The sequence below is a fragment of the Xyrauchen texanus genome, chromosome 15 (assembly GCF_025860055.1).
Source record: "Xyrauchen texanus isolate HMW12.3.18 chromosome 15, RBS_HiC_50CHRs, whole genome shotgun sequence".
Lineage (NCBI taxonomy): Eukaryota > Metazoa > Chordata > Actinopteri > Cypriniformes > Catostomidae > Xyrauchen > Xyrauchen texanus.
In genome coordinates this window covers 15,549,596-15,572,692 of record NC_068290.1, presented here as the reverse complement: position 1 = coordinate 15,572,692, position 23,097 = coordinate 15,549,596, and the positions used below count along the sequence as shown (strand labels likewise).

The following is a 23,097-nucleotide window of genomic DNA, read 5'->3' as shown; positions in this document are numbered from 1 at the left end:
AGCAATCAGATAATCTGGGCAGAGTTAACATCTCCTGAGCTACACATAAAGAGATTCCACTCAACCACTCGTCACAAACCACTGGGTTTGATGCCTTGAAAACATCGTACTGGAGGTATTCAACTGTGAACTGAACATGTTATGTAGAGCTTCTTAAATCGGATAAGCACAGAAAAAGAAAGAAAAAAAAAATCTGTCATCATTAACACACCTTCATTTGACTTGATTTTATTTTGGGGAACATAAAATGAGATGTTAAGCAGAATGTTAGCCTCAGTCATGATTCACTTTCATTGTATGAAAAAAAGATATAATGATTGTGAATGGTGAATGAGGCTAACATTCTTCCTAACATCTCCTTTTGTGTTCAACGGAAGAAAGCCAAACCTAGAACATTTTGGTAAATGTAAATATTACTGTTGTTATTTTACAGCCTCGATCATTCCCATCATATTTTTAAAGTATATTTTTATTTATACTTTTTATTTTAACAGCTCAAGATTATGCAATAGGCTTGTCCACACTTATTTATAAGTATAATAACTGTGCGGCGCTGTTGAAATTAAAGCCCCTATGTGGTGAGAAAAAATTTTGGTTGATCTCCAATCGACTTTTTTATAGCATATGCATTCGATTAGAGCTGTCCTTCACCATATGGCCTTAGGTCTGGTATACTTTATTTAGGAAATGAGAACATGGGTGACAGCAGCAAGACAGAAACAAAGACAAATGGCATAAAATCGAATTTGACAGACAATTGAGACATTAGGTGTGTGCCCTCACTGGAGCAGCCTGCAACACCAGCCTCTATAACTTCATGAATTTGTACTGAATTACTAAAACTAGAGAATAACAATGTGTAAAATTAGATTGGACAACTTAAAATTCTTGTACTAAATATAATATTGGTTTCACAAAAAAAAAAAAAAACATCAGAAAATCTTGATAACATTCCCAAACTGTCCAGAAAATATATTTTATAGCTTTTTCAAGGTATTGTAAAATGAAATTGTGTTTTATTTCAAACCTTCTCAAATAATTGACTTAGAAAAAAATTCCAGTAAAATGGGTGTTGTCTATCTTTCATTAGAAATAATCATTTACAGGTTGCACCGCCTTGTGGGAGAACCAAACAGTGTGATACAATTACTGGATGCTTATAAGGTCACAAATCGTATCATGGGCTGATTATGTTGCCTCATGTGAACTTTATAAATAAAATAATTTATCTGATAACTATTGCATGCAGATAAGGCCAAATCAATTCTGTTTCATCACATCTCCACCTAATAAGTCTTTCTAGCTTTAGCTAAACATTTACCAATGAACAAGCCAGCCAAAGGTCAATTTCAATCAAATAAAACATTTTTTGCTATTAACCAAATCAATCAGTGTCTCATTTTATAAGCATTTATGAAAATGTGTTTGTGTTCCATAAAAAAATACTTTTCAAACACAGAAAATGTATTAAAATTGTCTCCTGTACCTAACATGATTACTTTATTGTGATACAAATCTATTCTAAATTCTGAGACTAACCATTTTCATGCAGATTGACAGTGATGGGCTAAGCTATTATCTTAACTACCAGTAAATTTCTGAGTAGCGAGGTGGTAGCTTCATTAGTTTTTAACTAAGTTGCTTTTAAGTAACAAATTGATATTTTTGACTAGGTAGTGGCGTAGAATTGAGAAAAGCTACACTGCTACATCATGCCTTGTAGCTGGTGTTTACTACAGGGATGGATTACTGACCGGGCCAATGGGGCCAGTGCACAGGGGCACTTGACTGCCCGGAGGGCCCTTTGTTTTAAGGTTGCGCAATCCAGTTTGTCGATCCCCAAATGTATCAACAATGAAAACAGTGTTTACGTGCAGCTGTCCGTCATATTTGGGTGTTTGTCTTTTTGTTTAAATTCTTAATTAAATATAATTTATATTGTCAAGCCGGTTCTCGCCTCATCCTTTCCATTAATACCTTTGCACTGGTGCCGAAACCCGGGAAGGAGGAGGGATACACCATAGTGGAGTTCTCGCCACTATCATCCACCCCAACGGAGCAGCCGTGGTCAACTGCCGGGGTATGGAGCAGCCCGGCCGCCAGAAGCAGAGGAAAGGCCGCCAACCGCGAGGGGAGAAGGGGCTCTTAGCTGACCACCTGGATCGGTCAGGGCCGCTGCCAGGGGCAGGGGGAGACCCCTACCATTCGAGCGGGGAGGTGGTCTCTGATCCACCCAGGGAGGCGCGGCTGTCGTCCGTAAGGGGGTGGAGGAGTGGCCGAGGACCAAGCTACTGCGTATCGGAGAACCGGCGAGTTTTTTTTTTCCTCTCTCTCCTCTCTCTCTCTCTCTCTCCCACTGCTGCTCCGCATTGGCCTTTTCCCTCTCTTTTAAATTTTGTAGAGTTTTTCTTTTGTTGGGGGTACTGTACTGTTACAGGGAGTACCCCCTATTTTAATCATTATTGTTTCCCTCTCCCTGTCCCCTCCCATATTCAGGAAGGCGGGGATGACCTGCCGGCAGACAGGGCATAAGGCACGCCCTCCCCCAGGGAAAGATGGGGGAGGGTGTACGTCGTGATTCTACACACTCGGCCCTTTATCAGGCTAATCAAGCCTCTGAGAGGGTTAAAGGCAGACTGCGGACAGTGGTGAGACAGAGCGTTTACGGGCAGCTGTCCGTCATATGTGTGTTTGTGTCTTTTGGTTTAAGTTCTTAATTAAATATAATTTATATTTTCAAGCCAGTTCTCGCCTCCTCCTTTTCCATAATCGCTTTACACAGCAATTAATGGAAACTAAACCTACAAATGCATCCTATCGTTTGCCAGTGATTAAGAAGGTCTTTATAAAGTTCAACACGTTTGCAGCTTGTAAACGACTTCTAAAGATAAATCAATTTTCCAACCAAAAGTGTATCAAAACAAATATTAGCCTACACGAAAACGCTTAATAAAAAGTACCATGGCATTACCATGTTTTTTGGACATGTACCAATACCTGGACGCACTATATTTATACAGTGGTAGGATATATATATCTATGGTAATCACATAGCATGTTATTTTTGGTAAAATACCATGGTATTTTTTTATAATATATCATAATAATATATCAGTTTACCATGGTAGAAACATGGTATTCTTTGATGTACTCTGAAGTACCATGCAAATATAGAATGGCACATATATATGGTAATTGTGTCTCAAAGTACCATAGCATTACCATCTGATACAATCAGAAATCACATTGTTATTGCCCAGATGTGCTCTCTGTGATTCTTTTACATTGAACATGTGTTTGTAGAGGTAGTAGTATAAATATGACAAATATAAATGTACAAAATAGTGACTTTAAATGTTGAACACATGTAGCATGTCTAAATATGAATTATTTTTTATTTTTTTACATGTCCATAAAGGTACATATTGCACCATACTGTATACTTGTATACTCTATTGTACTAAACTGTAATATACTGTACCAAGGCTTTGATAAACATCATGTGAATAAGTAATAAGAAAAGATGCTTTGTCTATGATGGTATCTGCAGTTGAAAAAAAAGTAGCTTAAATTTAGCAAGCTACTTTTGGCGTTGAGCTTGTAGTGTAACTTGCTACTTTCTCTGAAGTGTAGCTTTTAGTTTAGCTTAACTAATTTTTCTGTTAAGTAGTTTGTAGCTTAGCTTGCAAAAAGTTTTGAGTAGCTTGCCCAACACTGCAGATTGACACTAGTGAATTGCACCATGTCTCAGTTAGAGTTAGAAAATACTGTTCTGCTGAAGCATTGTCTGGAGTCTAACAGTTGTCAAAAGGAAAAATGTAAAAGCCAAATGAGCAGGAAGATTAAAATCAGCGGGCTGTTCAAGTAATCTGTGCATGCATGCAAGTGTGTATGTATGCGTGTGTGCAGGAGAGTTTGATAAGGGTGACTGGCATTTAATCTCTATGTGAACTGTAGAGCATTATCCTCATTTAACCACTTCACACATGTCTAGAGATGGAATGCTTTACCTCTGCCTTGTGGGTGGTCACTCTTCTCCTACACGCACCTGGGCTGCCATACATTAACACACACACACACACAACTAGTAACCCACCTAGAAAGAGGTGACCGACAGCAGCACCTGACCTGCCCAGGGAGCTTAGATGCTCTCCAGTCCAAACAGAGCTAAGTCTGTTCCATTAGTCATTATCATACAGCCTCTACACACGCACGCACGCGCGCGCGCGCACGCACGCACGCACGCACGCACACACGCACACACACACACACGTTGTGTTTCCATGTTTTATGGGGACTTTCCATAGACATAATGGTTTTTATACTGTACAAACTTTATATTCTATCCCCTAAACCTAACACAACCCCTAAACCTAACCCTCACAGAAAACTTTCTGCATTTTTACATTTTCAAAAAACATAATTTAGTACGATTTATAAGCTGTTTTCCTCATGGGGACCGACAAAATGTCCCCACAAGGTCAAAAATTTCGGGTTTTACTATCCTTATTGGGACATTTGGTCCCCACAAAGTGATAAATACACGCTCACACATACACACACACACACACACACACACACACACACACACACACACACACACACACACACACACACACACACACACACACACCTCTGTTGCATGTATAGGCATTATCCTTATTGTTTACAGTTCCCAAACATATCCTTTAAAAAGTAACCCTTTATTAATATATAAACACGTAATAATATATGTCATGACTCACATTACTCAAAAGTCTGAATCAAAACCTTGGTTAGAAGTAAAACTGCTTAAAATGTCTGAGATGCCTACCAAACATCTGCTTTTAATGTCAGAAACAAACACATTAGTTACTGGCGAGGAAAAATAAAAAATGAGGACCCATTATGTTTCAGCACAAAACGTCTAGGTTACTGTTGTAACCTCCATTCCCTGATGGAGGGAACTAGATGTTGTGTCGAGTGAAGCAACACTGGGGACTTTCTTGAAGGCCTCGGTTACCTCTGAACTTGAGAAAAGGCCAATGAGAATTTGGAAGACAGAATTTGCATGTCCCTCCCCCGGACATACAGGTATAAAGGGAGGGAAGCATGCATCTGTTCATTCAGGTTTTGCACTGAGGAGCCGAGAATAATGGTTGGCGGGGGGGGGGTGCGGAAAGTGGAAATGGCGCGGTGGTAGATCCTACCTGCTGCGAGTGAGTAGTTACTACAAACACGGCGACCGGGGACAGCGGGGACTGCTAAGGGGGGACGCGGGTCCGATCGCAGGGGGACCGTGCCGCAGAAAATACACACAGGGGAATTAATCCACAAGGGCCCATCCAGTGGAGCACCTATTCCAGTACAGAGAAAATTTAGTACCCGTAGTGGGTCTGGTCAGGGAATTCCTCCTGTTGAATTTGCGGATCAGTGGGATATGAAGGAAGAACTTCCAGGGAGCACAAATCTAGTGGACTCTCCTAGGGGATGTGGTGTGCACACTTATGCAACCAGGTTATTGTGAGTTTTTTTTTTTCTCAAAGTTTTCATTTTGATTTTCAATTGAATTGTTCACGTTATAGGTCACATTAAAGGTGGAAAAAGTTCTGACATGATTTATCGTTATCTCATTCTTTTACATCACAAGAACCTGGCATTTTAACAGGGGTGTGTAGACTTTTTATATCCACTGTAGATCTTCTGCATCCCATCCAGGAGCCAGACCTCTGGGCGCAGATGTAAGAGGGTGCCCTGTCCCTGAGAAAGAAGGTCCTACCTCAGGGGAATTCACCAGGGAGGGGCTGTCACGAGGAGCGTAAGATCCGAGAACCAAGTCCATGTGGGCCAGTAGGGGGCCACCAGAGTAACTTGCTCCTCGTCCTCCCTGACCTTGCACAGCACCCATGCAAGTAGGCTCACTGGGGGAAATGCGTACTTGCGCAGCCCCCAGGGGAGCCTCCGCTAGGGAGTACGAGAGCAGGCAGTGGGAGGTCTCTTGGGAAGCGAACAGGTCTACCTGTGCTTTGCAGAACTACTCACAAATCAGCTGGACCGTCTGGGGGTGGAGCCTCCAGCGAGTCCTCCGTGTGAGCGGCGCCCAGACCCGAGGAGCCAATCGTCTAGTCGTAAAGGCTACGGGGAGGAAAGAGGGTCCAACCCTACGCTGACGGCGGCCCGAGCAAGCATGTCGGCCATCCGGGTGTCAGCCTCAGACTGGGTGTGCTGACCCGAAGGTGACAGTCCAGTCGAGTCTTCCGCGTCAGATGCAGCGGCGAATTCATCATCCAGCTCGGGGGGGCTCGGAAGTCAACGAGCGTACCAGTGGGCGGATGGTTAGTGGGGATCTACCTGGCGAAACCGAGCCAGATGCCATCCCCAAATCTCCTCAATCGCCAGCCGGGTCATCCTCAATCCTGAAGAAGGTGCGATGCGGGGGGCGGCTGGAGTGGTGTTCCGCTTTAACAAGGAAAGCGGTGATCGCAACATTTCCATGGTTAAGTTCTCGCAGTGAGAACATGAACCATCCACATCCGTCTATGACTGTCAGGAGAAGAGAGAAATCGACTGCATACGGGAACTACACAGGGGAGGAACGCCAGCTGTGTATTGCTCTTTTAGAGAAAATAAACTCTTTTTATAAATACTCTCTTTTAGCAGCGCTGTCGAAGCGCCCAGGGGCAAAGCTGCACTGCCGTCCAGAGAAGGAGAAAGCCGCTGATATGCGCCATAGATCCAACAGCATACGCTCTGCAGAGGTGAGTGGAACAGTAAGGGATCTCAGCTCACTGATCGCACAACCGCTCGGCTCCGAAGAAGAAATCTGATTGATCAGATGCATGCATTTGGCAGACACTTTTATCCAAAGCGACTTACAGAGCCCTTAATACAGGTACAATCCCCCAGGAACAACCTTGAGTTAAGTGCCTTGCTCAAGGACACAATGGTGGAGGCAGTGGGGATCGAACAGACAACCTTCTGCTTAACAGTTTAGTGCTTTAGCCCACTAGGCCACCACTAAACCACCACTACTCCCTTTATACCGTATGCCTGGGGGAGGGACATGCAAATTCTGTCTGCCAAATTCTCATTGGCCTTTTCTCAAGTTCAGAGGTAACCGAGACCTTCAAGAAAGTCCCCAGTGTTGCTACACTCGACACAACATCGAAATGAGCGACAGACGGGGAACGGTGCTTTTTTCCATTAAAGGGACAGTTTATCCAAAACATTCTCTCATCATTTACTGACACTCATGCCATCTAAGATGTGTATTACTTTCTTTATTCTGCTGAACACAAATTAAGTTTTTAGAATAAAATCTTATCTCTGTACTGTAGGCCCAAACAAAGCAAGTGAATGGTGATCAGACCTTTGAAGCTCCAAAAAGGAGATAAAGTCAGTGTTCCAGTTTGTTTTGGGTGAGAATAGTCCATTACTTCAATCCATCTTTAACTCACAAATAAAACAAACTCTCGCTTATTAATAAAGCTGCATATTGCCAATTTTCTTCACGATAAGAAATGCACAGTGACACATATATAATGGTTCAATAAGTCGCGAGCTATCACGTTATAATTTAGCTGCATTAAGCGTGTGCGCTCGAGGGAAGGTCATCGCCACCACAGAGTGTGCATCATCCGGATGCAGTTTCAATCTCAACCCCCTAGATCGGGCACTTCGTACATCTCATAGAAGAGGCGCTGAACTGCACAGAGAAATGCCAGTTTCAGAGTTTGTAGTCATTTACATTATCTGCTTCCATATTATTTGAACTTTAATAAAGCTATAACACATTAAATATTACTGCATTTAACCCCGGGTGTTTCCTTTAAAGACACGCGACATGCAAGTTTTGCTTCAGCCTGAGATGTAAGACAGTGGCTAAACTGCTCTACCAGCAGTAGGTTTCAAATAGGATACAATTGTCCAATTTGGCCAATTCTTTCCACAATTGTACAGAAAATATTTTTTAGTTTGAATAGTTCTAGTTATTTAGTTTCAATCCCACCCTGGATCAACAATGACTGAATGCCACTTTGTGGCAGTTGGCACAGATACCACCACAAGGTGTCCTCATTAGTCACCAATGCTCAGCCCTCAAGGTGCCACATTTCCAACTGAGCTCTTGTACTCCATGGCAAGTTGAATGGGCATCTGTTAGTCACCTGTACTTTTAAAAGCACATTTCTCCATGTGAAACAGGATCTCCGCTTGGATAATAGGATAGTTTTGTGCGGTGCTGTTTAAGGCTTTCTTTTTTTGGTTCTGGTATGGTGTTAAGCCAGGATCTAGCACTTTTAGCACCGATTCACACAAGCAGTCATTAATGACAGACAAAGTAGAGACACAGAGGTGTTCTGTGGAGGGTAGGGCTACTCCCCATTTCTCTCCTGTGCTCCACAGAGACCTCTTTCTCCTCACCCTCCTCTTTTTACTGTGCAAAGCTTCCCACAAACACAAGGATAATATCCTGCTTGGACCTCAGGTAGAGACAGGGAAGGGCTGTTGGGAAGGAAGGAGGTCAGAGGGGATACAGGGAGGAGCATTGAATGTAAACTCCAACTTGCGGACGTGAGGCCTCAACATTTTCAGTCTCACAGCATCAATTAGCATGTTGTCCTCTGTTTCTCTCCAGCTCAGAGCTAGGAAAAGGGAGAACACTTGAGCCCTGTCATTGCTGGGCCCAAGGGAAGGCAACAATGTGCCACTGGAGAACCACAGAGTACCAAGTGTATAGCCTTGCACTTCTCCTCTCAGGGGTCAGTTCCTAACTTCTCCCTTCATTTCCTTGTTTTTGGTTCATGTAGATTTGTGACAGTTTTCAGAAAGCTGCATAAAAGGGAAAATGTTGCTCTCAATGTGGGACTGTATATACGAGCAGGCATGACTATCTAAGGCAGAGATGCCCAAACTTTTTCCTATGAAGGGCCAAAAATCAAACTTGATTGTGCAATGCAATGTTCTACTCAAACTCAGGGCCTGAAATACATTTCTGAAAATGATTGGGGGGAGGGGGGATTCCCCAATATAAAATGTTTACTTTTACAAAAGGTAATTTTTTTCTAACCTTATGACTCCATCATCCTTTTATGACAAATACTTTAATTTAAACAATTAATTAAATTATAAAATTTCATGTTTAAAAATGTACAAAATTGCATGATCTATACATGGCATAATATGTGATTCTACACACCCTGCACCTTATCAGGCTAATCAAGCCTCCGAGAGGGATTAAGGCCAACTGCGGACGGTGGTGCGAGAGAGAGAGTGCATTTATGGGCAGCTGTTTTTTTATTTAATTAAATGTTGTTTATATTGTCAAGCCGGTTCTCGCCTTCTACTTTCCATTAATTCCTTTACAAAGGCTATTTAACACATCTAGATATTATTTTAGTTAATATTATTATTAACTACTGTATATTGGAGCATTTGATAATTTTACTGCAGGAGCACGACACCAAACTAATGCAGACCGTGAAAAGCGGCGTGCCCATCTGTGCGCGTTTATGGCGTGAGCATCCGTCACTGACTCGGCAACATCTGCACAATGGATGTCACAAAACAAACAATGCTCAGCAAAAATTCAAACACGATGGATATATTAATTTTGAACTATATCAGTTAGCAGGGTATTTTATTTTTTTTGCCCAGAGCCTGTTAATTTCTGACTCTGGATGGAACTAGGGATGGAGATGAGAGGTGTAAAAGGTGCTTACGCATCTCTCTTCACCATGCAGCTGGTACATTACACAAAGCATTTTTGCTATTTCTGCCTTTTTTGAAAATGTGCTGCATTATGAATAATGAGGGAGCGCCAAGACAGGAAAGGCGCACACGCTTGCAATGTTAACATCTTTGTTGATTATAAACATGAACGATATTGTTTTATTGCATTGTTCGCTTATGGAGACGTGGCATAACACAATTTGCATGTTGAATTAACAGGTTTAGAAAGGGTTGTACATCTGTAACATCTTAAGTTCAGTATCTATGCGACAAAGCACTTTGTCACTGCGTGCGCTTACACTTCTGACACTACTGACAGATGTATGGGAGAGAAAGTGAGAGACAGAGCGGAAAGGCCCAAACATACTCTACACATGTACATGAATGCAGAAGCACCTTGCTACGCAAGCTTGATTTCAGGTGTCGTTGCATTGTGAAATGTGTCAGCGCTCAATTTATAACACTATGCATGTACACGCTGCATTCTCAGTGTTGCCGCAAGGGGCGCTAGAGCTGATTTTCTTCTTTCAATCAACAACTGTCATGGCGAATTCGGGCAGCAATTCGAGTTTAATCTGTTCCAAAAATATATAAGATTTTTTTGTCCCCAGTCCATTCAAACAGACTTGTTTTTTTCTCCATGTCTCTTCCCCACTCCTCAACTATCGATTCATCCAGGCTGCATCTGAAAACGTAGACAGCTGACATGCTGCTTAATCAGTTAATGGCTTAACTGACAGCTGTTTTTAATAAATGGACTCTTAAGGAAACTGGTCTCCGAACAATTTGAAAAGCACCTTATTTTCATCCTGCTGCCCTATGCAGCCTACGAAGGCAGCATTTTCCTGGTTTCAGATGCAGCACCAGTTTCATGGTCACACCTAAAAACATTTTGCCCTCTTGTGGTCTGAGGCCATGGTTCTCAGCAGGAAACCGATGGAGTGCGTACTCCGGGTAGGGAATGAGTTTTTGCCCCAAGTGAAGGAGTTCAAGTACCTCGGGGTCTTGTTCACGAGTGAGGGGACAATGGAGCGGGAGGTTGGCCGGAGAGTCGGGGCAGCAGGGGCGGTATTGCACTCGCTCTATCGCACCGTTGTCACGAAAAGAGAGCTGAGCCGAAAGGCAAAGCTCTCGATCTACAGGTCAATTTTTGTTCCTACCCTCACCTATGGTCATGAAGGTTGGGTCATGACCGAAAGAACTAGGTCGCGAGTACAAGCGGCCAAAATGGGCTTCCTCAGAAGGGTGGCGGGCTTCTCCCTTAGAGATAGGGTGAGGAGCTCAGTCATCCGTGAGGAGCTCGGAGTAGAGCCGCTGCTCCTTTGCGTTGAAAGGAGTCAGTTGAGGTGGTTTCCCTGGCCGCCTCCCTAGGGAGGTGTTTCAGGCACGTCCAGCTGGGAGGAGGCCTCGGGGAAGACCCAGGACTAGGTGGAGAGATTACATCTCCACACTGGCCTGGGAACGCCTCGGGGGTCGCCCAGTCAGAGCTGGTTAATGTGGCTCGGGATAGGGAAGTTTGGGGCCCCCTGCTGGATAAGCGGTTGAAGATGGATGGATGGATGGATGGATGGTGGTCTGAGGTTTGTAACCGCCAGAGCAACGCAAGAGCACACGTATGTACAATGGGACCACGCGTTGACCAAGCGCTCACGTCTGCGTTTGCGTACTTGCGTGAAGTACGTTTCGGCCTTTACTTACACAGCTTCTGGAATTACAGTTTGATACAAAAACAAGTTTATTGGCTTGATTTGCTCATCTTTATCTATTGGTTTACTATTTTGCAGCTGCACTGTAAAGTGAATAAAATTGTGCGGAAATTTCCGAGAGTGGTAATTGTGGGAGATTTATTCAAACTATGTGCAAAACCTGCAATCCTGCACTGAATTTCAGGCTCTGCCATCTGTATTATATTAAAATATTAAAGTTGCCCTGGTTCCCCTCCTTTATGATTTCATAATACAAAAAATTAAAAACAAAAACACATTACTGCAGTCTGCTAAATTAATGCAACAAAGAGCTGCATCAATAATATTTTTTTGTTTTTTTCAACTCTTGTCATATGTGTCAAAGCTGGCCAAATCAGTTGGGCCATCTCTGATCTAAGGCATTGACTAAAACCCATCATGTGAATGAGAGAAATATCATGGATCTTACAAACCCAAACCCTTTGTGACGAGGAGGAGAGCATGGCCTGGCCGTGCACCGCTAGAGTCAAGTCAACTAATCAGCGGGAGAGAGAGATAAAGGGGAGCCGGAGACGGCAGTTTGAGAGAGACAGAGAGACAGACACACATGGCCGCTGTGTGTGTGTCTATGTGTTTTATGTTGTTTTAAGTTGAGTTTATGTCATTAAAAATTGTTGACTGTTCTGCCTGTTGCCCATCCCTTACCCATTACCAGTGGCGGATTTAGGCATGGGCAACATGGGCAGTAAACTAGTACTGTGGTAGTACAATGGTACAGAGATGATACCATGGTACTGAAATTCATAAACCTTGGTATTTATATAGTACTCCACTGTATTTCAAAGAATGTCATGTAAATTAAATTGTACATGTCTAAAAAACATGGTAGTGCCTGTGTACTATGTACAAAAACAAAACAAATAAACAAAACATTGTAGTACTGTGGTACTTTTTGATTAGGGATGGGAATGGGAAGGAATTCAACTATTTAGATTCCGGTTCCGGTTCTGATTCCTCTTAACAATGGATTTACTGCCCTCAGCATTCTGTTACCAAAGGACGAGATAATGTCATATTAAAAAGAACAGATACTTGCAAATGGTGTCTTCACAGATTAAGACATTTTATTAATTCATAAATGTTAATCAAATACCACTAATTACAACAAAACTCATAATGAGTATTTTTAACTCTACATTGTCATATTAACAACAAGTAATTACTCTGATAGTAATAGTCTCACAAGCCTATAAGTACATACCATATAACAACATAACATTTCTTGGTTAATTTTGAGTCAGACTTCAAGAAATGAATGACTTGTGAAAAGAGTGGATGAAAAGAATCATACGTTCGAAATTTTGCAGTGTAGATTCAAAAGTACCAACTCAAAAGAATAATTTGTTCTTTAGTCAGACTACACTAGTTGCACTGTATGTTTTGTGCTGTAAATTCAAAAGAACTGGCTCATAAGAGTCACTCATTCATAAATCGGACTATACTGGTCACACAGCATGTTTCGTGCTGTAAATTAAAAAGAATCGGCTCATAAGAGTAATTCATTCAGGAATCAGACTACACCAGTTGTGCTGTATGTTTCTCACTGTAGACTCAAAAGAATCAGCTCATCAGAGTAATTCATTCAGGAATCAGACTACACCAGTTGTGCTGTATGTTTCTCACTGTAGACTCAAAAGAATCAGCTCATCAGAGTAATTCATTCAGGAATAGGAATACACTGGTCGTGCTGTTTGTTTTGCACAGTAGATTCAAAAGAACCAGCTCATAGGAGTCATTTGTTGTGTATTAGACTACTTCGGTTGTGCCGTATGTTTCGCGCTGTGTATTCAAAAGAACAAACTCGTAAAACTCCATTCAGAAATTGGACTACAATGAATTATGAAACAATGCCATTTTGTACCATTCTTGGCTCGTTGGCATGGTTAGCGTTTGTAATCGTACCGTAAAGGACTGCACTCAAGTGGAAATTCTAGTGGAACTGTTACTCACCGTGCTCAGAACCATTCGGCCCGATGGTAGTAAAGCGGCGTTTACTTTTTTGTAAGTAGCTATGTCCAATAGTGTTTTTTTGCAGGTTGTGCTGAATATCAATTTTACAGTAGTGGTTTGTGTAACTGTGGCATATGATTAGACTTTCAAGTGTGAACAGAGAAGTTTGCAAACCAAACCTACTCAAAGGCTTTTGGATTGGTCACAGATCACAGAATGCTCTGTTCTAGAAACATATACAGTATGATGCAGTGATCATCTCTAAAGGTAACCATTACAGTGACACTAAGCTGCTTAAAACCATGAAGTTTATATAGTAAACTATTTTAACTGGTATGTGATAACCCAGAAACTCTACCTTTTTACTAATTGCTGTGCTAATTATATCTTTCCACAAAGCATTTTGTGCTGGAAATTTACTCTGCCAAATCATTTTCATGTAATCTTCTTATCTTATAATGACTCCAAAGACAGCAAAGGACGATTCTCAAGAGAACAAAGCAGAGCGAACAGCTCAGGCCTCTATTATATTTAATCTCATTAAATCTGGTCTCTGACAACAAAACAAGTCAATAACACTGAATTTAGCTCTTTAGAGAGAAGGACGTGGGTGGAACTGGAAAGCCACGTCATAAAACATGAAAGAGTAATAATTGTACTCACACCCCAAAGCACCATATGAGCTTTAAGTTGTGGCACCAGTCTGGCAACTTCCAGCACCACAGGCTCAGGAGCCACATTAATGAATCCCATTAATTCAAGATTTTGTTAAAGAACAGAAAGGGGCACAATGGAGGGTAAATATTAAAGTGACACCTCAAGAAACTAAAACACTTTAATCTGTTAAAACACCTACTGTATCTGGGCAAGACCAGTGATTTCTAAATCATATGCTACAAATACTACCCCTGAGCCACTATCAACCTTGCACAGACTCGCTGCAGTTCATAAACCACAATGTATAGGCCTAGGAAAGTGTTATTTTGTTTTAGCAGGGGTCAGCATCTCTGAAAAAATTTAAGAATGATCTTCATACCTCAGTTAACTCTATATATTCATATACATGAAGACACATTTCAGAACTTTTTGGTAGTGCACACCTGGATTGAAAATATGACCTCATTCTCGCTCTCTCTTACACACACATAGATTGTAGATTAGGAGTCATTAACCTTAACGACAGGCAGTGTGCTGTGTTATCAGCAATACCTGACCTATGGCAGAGTGCCAAGAGACATGACGTTTGATCAGCCCAGACTATAGCCCCTCATTACAGCAAGGAAAACTGAAGCAAAGGGTTTAAGAGGCCAGTCTTCTTAATGAAAAGTGCAGTGTGCACACACACAATCAGCTTTCAGAACATACAGCAGATGATTGAACAAGTCAAAAGAGAAATTGATCCAAGGTCAGGGGCAATGATTTACAAATGGGTCTCAAACAGTGAGAGATAAAACCTAATTATCATATTGCAAAAATGATAAAGAGTGAAAGTATTTTGAAAGTCAAACTGTGCATGTACTATAATGCCTGTGTACATACTGCTGGAATATAATTTACATAAATTGGTTCTGAGCTAGCTGGTGGAAAAGCAGGTCTTGCTACTTGATTTTACTTCCAAATACCTTCAATTATGGGAACATAGGACAAGAGCAATGAACTTCAAGGTCCTATGTAATGAGAGTTAAGAGTCAGCTATCTAATATAAGGGCTTGCATAAGCCAGCCATTCATACACCTAATTTATCCATCAACTCATAGTTTTGCTGCATTAGTTCTCATATTCTATAATCCTGTTTAAACTGAATTAAATCTATGCTAATATTATTCTATTTGTTTCCCTGTCTTAACCTCAGGATACCAGAGCCTGTCAGATCCAGCTCTGGTCCTGCCTGATGTCCAGCTCCCACTGCTATGTGTTGCTGAGTGATGACGACTAACAGAATCCTGTGCCAGCCAGATATCACCTCAGTCTACTATAATGGAATTCACAGAGGATGAATTGATGCCAACAGCCACCGTCAGACATGGGATACTTCACTGGACACTGGCTGACACTGACTTAATATGGACTACACTCTTAAAATGGAATGCATAGATAATAAATGTATTGCAGCCTTCATCAGTCAAATAACAAGGACAATTCTGTTTGCACAAATAGTCATTAATTAAGAATTTAGTCATTAATCTTACAGTTAATACAAAAGCTTTTTGTTTAAACATTGTCCCCTAACACTTAGTTTACTCATTTTAAATCTTGACTTGTACTACACAGAAATAACTAATGTTGGTATTATATTCATGTTGTTTAGCCAGGGGAGAACTGGCCCCCACAGTGAGCCTGGTTTCCCCCAAAGTTACTTTTCACCATTAAACAACATCTTACGGAGTTTTGTGTTCCTTGACACAGTCACCTTAAGCTTGCTCACTGGGGGTCTAAATATAAATATAATTATTTTGTATTATTTATGTTAAGGCACACTTTACAATCATGTTTTTTTTTTATTTATTAAACCACACTATTATGACTCAAAGACTTTACTATATTACAGCTTTTTCTGATCAAGCATAATTTTCTGTACAGCTGCTTTGAAATTATGTGTGATGTGAAAAGTGCTATGCAAGTAATGACTTGACTTGGTAAGAAAAACAAACTTATTTCACTGTTGCTAATAAGCTGTTAATATGTTTAAATTCAATGCATATAGATGTATTAAATGGCCTCAAATGAACAAGTAAACATCTAAGCTTTACAACATCTTGGTCGTGTATCAAGTGCAATTTCTTAAGGTAATGTTGTAGCAATGTCGGTCAGCACCTTGGACAGAGGCTGTTGTTGATCTTAAAAAAAGATTAAAAAGTCAAATGAAAAGGTCATTTTTTACTTTTTATCTTGAGTTATATCGAAGCAAAGGGGGCCAATAAAAGAGTGCCTGTGGCTTTAAGTGAGTAAATCTGAGCTATATATTGGATATTAACTGGAAACCGAAAAAAACTTGGTTTACTGACCCTGAAGGTGGGACATTATGGTTTGAATGGCCCACGTCTGTTCAAAAGCACCTGTAAACTACAAAGGGGACTTGCTTTAGACACAGGCAACTACCGCGGATAAGGCGAGTGTGTGGCGCCTTTAAATCTAAATATAGTCTAGTTCCTCTCGAAACTGATATCCACTGCCCTGCTATCGTAGTAGCAAGCAAACAGTCAAAACATTATGTAGTTTTTAAAGAAAGATTAAAAGATCAAAAATATATTAAGTTTTACCTTGTTCAGGTGGGGGTTGCGTGTAACATCATACCCCCTTTTCTTCGTGTAAACAAAGGTCTTGTTTTTGTCTGCGGACTTATGCATCTCCCAGTCGACTGATTCCTGTTTGACTACAGCGCGTGCCATGTTGCTTCCCCTTTAAATAGCGCACCGGTCACTGAACTCAACAAGTTGAAGTGCTGCATCATAGATAAGCAGACGTTACACCGCCAGAGTGGGAGCTGCGGTTGCGTTTGTTCTTATCGTCAAACTGTTAGATGTAAAAGTAACAAAAATGTAAAAGGCGATAATTAACTTGGTAATTTTTATCTGAGGTAGCATATTAAAGGCTTTACGTAATACTGTCACGTGCTGTCACAGTTTTTCCATGGATGGAAAATAAATACATTAAGTGTAATATTTTGTCAAATTTGTACTGTTACTGATGCATTTTATATCTGCCATGGACTAGTATGAATTTACTAAATATATATATATATATATATATATATATATATATATATATATATATATATATATATATATATATATATATATATATATAACCCATACTAGTACATGGCAAATATGTAAAATTTGTATTATTTTTTATACAATTATTTTTATTATATTAATAATAATATGTTTTAATATAATTATTATATTAATAAAATAATTATAATACACGATTTTAAATATTAATTTACACTTTTAAACCCATTTAATTGAAAAAATGTTTTACAAAATACTATGGTGGTGTGGAGTCAGGTGATGATTAGCAGAACAAGGTCACAATACAGATTTCATCATGTAAAATAAAATCGGTAGGGTTATAGGCCTTGAATAATGTGAAATTAAAGAGTAAGACACTGAAAAAGGAGGATTAGGGTAAACTAGAGCACCTTAGAGGCATGCTGAAAAATCTCAAGGGGAATATATGGGTTGTACATTTTTCATAGACGTAATTACAAACTGATACCTGATTGCGGAGATGCTTTTATATATTTGTGCCTGAATCCCTGAATGTGTGTGTCTTTGTGTTACGGTGAGCATTACCTCACTCACCTTACAATCCACAAGGCCACTGAATTAGCTGGACTGTCTTGTAATGATAAGAGGGATCAAATTACACAAATGAGCATGTCTATGAGGAGTGCTCTGGCTGAACCCTGGCCTATGTGTGTGCGTGCTCACAAATGTGCTGTATGTACATTCTTACAGACTCAGACAAACATTTAGGGTCCTCTTACAGAGCTGCTAAGTCACCGTGACTCAAAGCTTTGAAAACCTAGTGCATTTGGCCCTGATCCAACACTACATGCCGGGGAAGGGGGGGATGCTGAAATTGCTGAGAAACTTTGCCCATACTAATGACTGTTCCAATATGAAGAACTATGTAGACAGGACACCTATCTAGGATCTTAATTTCCAGTGGAATTCAAGTTATTTCCAGAATAGAGACCACTCTGTCCTAATATAAAGATTAGGAAATAGCACATAGAGAAAGAGGAAAAAAATTACGCTGCATTGTAGCACTTACAGTATGGGGAAGTGCCTCATTGAGGAAGCTAATGCATCTTCTGTGACCTTCAGACACTTTGCAAAAAATATATATGAAATTGCTGAGAAACTTTGCACATACTAATGACTGTTCCAATATGAAGAAATATATAGACAGGACACCTATCTTGTCACCGTCTCAGTGAGTCCGCTGGTTTGTTTACTTTTGTCATTACGTTCTCTCTGTTGGGTTTAGGTGTCGAAGCCTTGATTGTTTCCATGGTAACGCTGATTATGCAAGCTGCTGCAAACCAGCGGCACCTGATCGACATTAGTTCCCAGGCTATATCTACCTCCCTCTGTTTTGTATTCGTTGCTCGATTGATTGTTTGAGTCCTGATTCTTACCACTCTCTCTCTTTTTTTTTTCTTGTTTTTTCTTTACAATGGCGGCCTGACAAGTGGAATAACCACTTAGAGAAAGGTAATGGGGCTAAAATAAATACAGTACATTAGAAATACATACAGGTTAACAATTACAATAAATACAATTTAAAACAACACAAAATGATTATGTAGAGAAGCAACTGCATGTGTCTTCCTCTGCCCTATTATGCCCTATCTGTATACTTGTTACCAGTCTGCGCTGGGTGCGCCGGGATTGTAGTTACCACCCTGCCTTTTGTCTCCTTCTTCTGAGTTTCTCCTCAGTGATACTACTCTGCACCGGGACTGTTCTCCACATGACCGCTACACACACAAGCCTACGAACATACTGCTCTCTCTGGATTTCTCAAGGATTTACTCTACACGACCACTACGCACACCATCCTTCTCTACGCTGCTGTCGGTGCTGGGTTCCTCTTTCTCTAAGCTTTACCAGCCTTGCTGTGTTTATATTAATAAACTGATCATTGTTCTCCACACTTGGATCCCTGTCGACCATCACCCATTCTACGGAGCCGCTCACCCTCATCACGGGGAACCACACTGAGCATCTGTCTTTTCTGCTGGTCTGCTCTCCCTCTGCACCGGTGGTACTTGGGTATCCACGGTTGGTAACACGCAATCCACACTTTCAATGGTTAACCAATTCTGCTTTAGCCTGGAGTCCCTTTTGTCTCTCCCATTGTCTTAACTCTGCTGTCTCTCCTGTCCAGTCTTTTGTGTCTTTTCAGGATGAACCAGTGGATTTATCCGGTGTACCCATGGCATACCACAACCCTTCCTCCTCATCACCCATCACCCTGGGACTTCTCCTCCACGAGGTCGGTTGTATTCGCTCTATGCTCCTGAGAGGGAGGCCATGAATAAATATATTACTGATTTTCTAGCAGCCGGTCTCTCTTCTTCTTCTAAGGTTCTTCCTGGGGAAGGATGGCTCACTTATGCCCTGCATAGATTATCGGGGGCTAAATGATATTACTGTAAAGAATCGCTATCCTTTGCCGTTGATGTCCTCAGCTTTCGAACTCTTGCAGGGGTCGTCTGTCTTTACGAAGTTGGGTCAAGGCAATGCTTATCTTAAGGGGGATGAGTGGAAGACAGCTTTAACACCCGTGGGTGGCACTTTGAATATTCGATCATGCCATTCGGATTGGTCAATGCCTCGGCTGTCTTCCAGGGGTTTGTGAATTACATGTTTCGGGACATGGTTTATCGTTTAATTTTTGTTTATTTAGACGTTATTCTGATCTTCACCCAGAATATCAAGGACCATGTCCAGCACATCAGGCAGGTGCTTCAGCGACGGCTAGAGAACCGACTGTTCATTAAGGCAGAGAAGTGTGTTTCATGTGCGATTGGTTCCGTTCCTGGGTTTCATCATTTCGTTAGAGGGAGTGTGCATGGACCCTGTTAAAGTTAAAGCAGTTTCTGCTTGGCCAACCCTAGACTCCCGCAAGTCCTTGCAAAGGTTTCTGGGGTTTGCTAATATTTACCAACGTTTCATTTGAAACTTCAGTCAGCTCACCTTCGCCTCTGACGGACCTTACCTCCACCTGTTCTAGGTTCTGTTGGTCCTCGTCAGCTGAGGCCACGTTTTCCAAATTAAAAGTAAGGTTTACCACCGCTCTCATTCTAATTACTCCTGACCCTTCATGTCAGTTCATGGTGGAGGTGGATGTGTCAGAGTTTGTGGTCAATGTTCTCCTGTCTCAGCACTCTCCCTTAGAGAGGAAGATTCATCCGTGTGCCTTTTCTGCACCATCTGTCCCCAGCCGAACAGAATAATGGCGTCAGTAATAGGGAGTTGTTGGCTGTCAGATTGGCCTTGGGCGAGTGGCGTCACTGGTTAGAGGGTTGAGGGGTACCTTTCGTAGTCTGGACTGAACATAAGAACTTGGAGTATGTCCACAGAGCTAAACATCTAATCTCCAGACAGGCCCGTTTGGCGCTGTGTTTCACCCGGTTCGATTTCATTATATCCTACCATCCGGGCTCCAAGAACACTAAGCCTGATGTCCTTCCCCGGTGATTTGAAGTCGGGACCTCCACCACCCCTCCGGATACAATCCTCCCTACCTCATAGGTGGTGGGCATGGTATCCTGGTACGTGGAGTCTAAAGTCTGGTTTCTGATAGGGGCCCCAGTTTGAGTCACGGTTTTGGGCAGAATTCTGCCGACAGCTGGGGCTACTGTAAGTTTGTCTTCTGTGTTCCATCCCCAGAATAATGGGCAGGTGGAGCGGGCGAACCTTGCATCACTTCCGGGATTCTTGGAGCTCTCATTTAACCTGGGCCGTGTATGCCCACAATTTCTCTCTGTCGTCTATAGGGCTATCTCCCTTCCAGTGTTGCCTGGGTTACCATTCCCCTCTGTTCCCTGCCTAAGAACCTGACGCTCAGGTCCCATCCGCACATGCCTTCATCCAACGGTGCTGTCGCACCTTGCAAATAGCCAGAGAATCCCTCCTCTGGACTGGTGCTTGTATTAAGAAATCAGCAGATCCCCACCAGTCTAAACCTCCAATTTATGTCTGCCAGCAGAAGGTCCGATTTTCTACCAAATACATTCCACTCTGACTCCCCACGCGTAAGCTGGGGCCCAGATTCATTGGGCCTTTTCCCATCACTAAGGTCATTAGCCCGGTGGCAGTCTGTATCAAATTGCCCCCATTCCATGTTTCCCATGTCAAACCCATGATCTAGCCTTCACCCTTCCGCACCCATCCCACCTCTGCCACGTCTGGTGAAGGGGACCTCGGCTTATTCCGTCAGAAGGTTACTCTTTGTCAGATGCAGAGGGGTTTAGTACCTGGTGGACTTGTTCTCCTGGTGGACTTGTTGTTAAGATCTTAATAAAGTTATTTCCAAAATAGAGATCACTCTGTCCTAATATATAGATTAGGAAATAGCCACAGATCTTCTATCTCTTAAGGCTTTCTCAATTGCTTCTGTCTTCTAATCTTTTCAATTTGCAAAAGTAATGTTTGGGAGTCTAACATTTACATTTCCTATTGACACACTAAAGCTGAAGATATAAATGATCATCTTAAAACAATTGTTTTTGTGAAACATCTTAAGTACCTAAGACTTTTGCACAGTAATGTTTATGAAGAGTGACTCAATTGGGCTGCGTGTTTCAGTGCATTCCTGTGTAACCAAAGTCTTTTGTTATTTTATCTTTGCCCTGCACAGGCTAAACGTAGGAGATAGCTGAGCTGATGGCATTCAGAAAAAAACTCAAACCAACAACACAAGACACAGTTCGAGCATACTCAATTTTAAAGCTAAACTTTGTCATTTTTTTCCTCTGTAAAAATGTACCCCTAAAGAAATAAATAGTTAATCATGTATAGTCATATGAGATGAAGAATTCTGTCATATCTGTAGCCTTATCAATGCCATTTTATTTGAAATGGAGTGCATTGCCTCAGGGGGTCCATCAAGTTGATGTAATGACCAGGCTGCTACATCTCTTTAACTCCCCTATTATCTGACAATTATTTGCATAAAATAAATGAATCATGGCTGGCTGTAAATAGCACATTTCTACAATGGCATTTTTGTAAAGTACAAAACTACTTCTAAGACCAAGACAACTACCATAATGGTCAGCACAACATAAACAAGAATAAAAAAAGGAAACACCTTCAACACATCTTTCTTCCTTTTGAATCAAATGCTTTTAAACAATTCCATTTTAATGGCATTATCTCCTTTCATAAAGTGAATTACTCCATAAAATAAACTCACTGCTTCTTATCTAGAATTATATATGTTTAAATGAGAAGGTAGTGGTTATAAGTTGTCCTTTCCTAGATGTCTATTAGCCAATGGTTAGAGATGACTAAACATGTCAGAAATAGACAAGCGGAATGAAATAATTGACAAAAATGGGAAACAGACACCAACTCTGACAGTGCCAGGTTTGAGAAACTGTATGTTGTAGAATATAATCCCAGCTGACTAAATATGTCTAATATTTACACCATTCAAAATATTGTAACGAGAAGATTTTTCAGAGAAGGCTAAGCTTCACAAATTAGGTGACAAAAAAACAAATACTAGCTGTTGTTCAAACACGGGTAGCTATGTATAGATAAATGGAACGATAAATTGGCCACAAATTTGTGATAAAGAGGCTCAGATGTAGCACGTTTAACCAATTTCTCTTCATAGCTGTTGACTAAAGCAAATATACACTAAACCTTAAAAAACAGGCCTAAATAGGCCTACTGCATAGGAAGAATCTTGTAATTTAGTTATAAGAGAATAAAATAAACACTAAAAACACTGTAACTTTGATTTTTGCTTTTTTTAAAGAATGGAGGGAGTCGAAATTTCTGTGGTAATCAACATTAGGCCACATATGCTGTCGATTGAGTTTAACTTGTATTGAACCCGGAATATTCCATTAAAACTATACATTTTGCATAGCAAAATCTATCCAGCTATAAAACGCCTTTTTGCTGCAAATGTGTAGCCCAAATGTATTATTTTAATGCATTTT

At 41.2% G+C, this 23,097-nt stretch overlaps 1 protein-coding gene across 1 annotated transcript in view; it reads right to left on the bottom strand.

Moving 5' to 3' along the window:
* The window catches only part of me1 (malic enzyme 1, NADP(+)-dependent, cytosolic), a 117,686-nt gene extending 100,857 nt beyond the window's left edge, over positions 1-16,829 (bottom strand). The window contains exon 1 of the mRNA XM_052144091.1: positions 16,664-16,829. Within this exon, the coding sequence (XP_052000051.1) occupies positions 16,664-16,792 (129 nt within the window). The 5' untranslated portion in view covers positions 16,793-16,829. The remainder of the gene's footprint in view (positions 1-16,663) is intronic.
* Between the last annotated feature and the right edge of the window lie 6,268 nt (positions 16,830-23,097).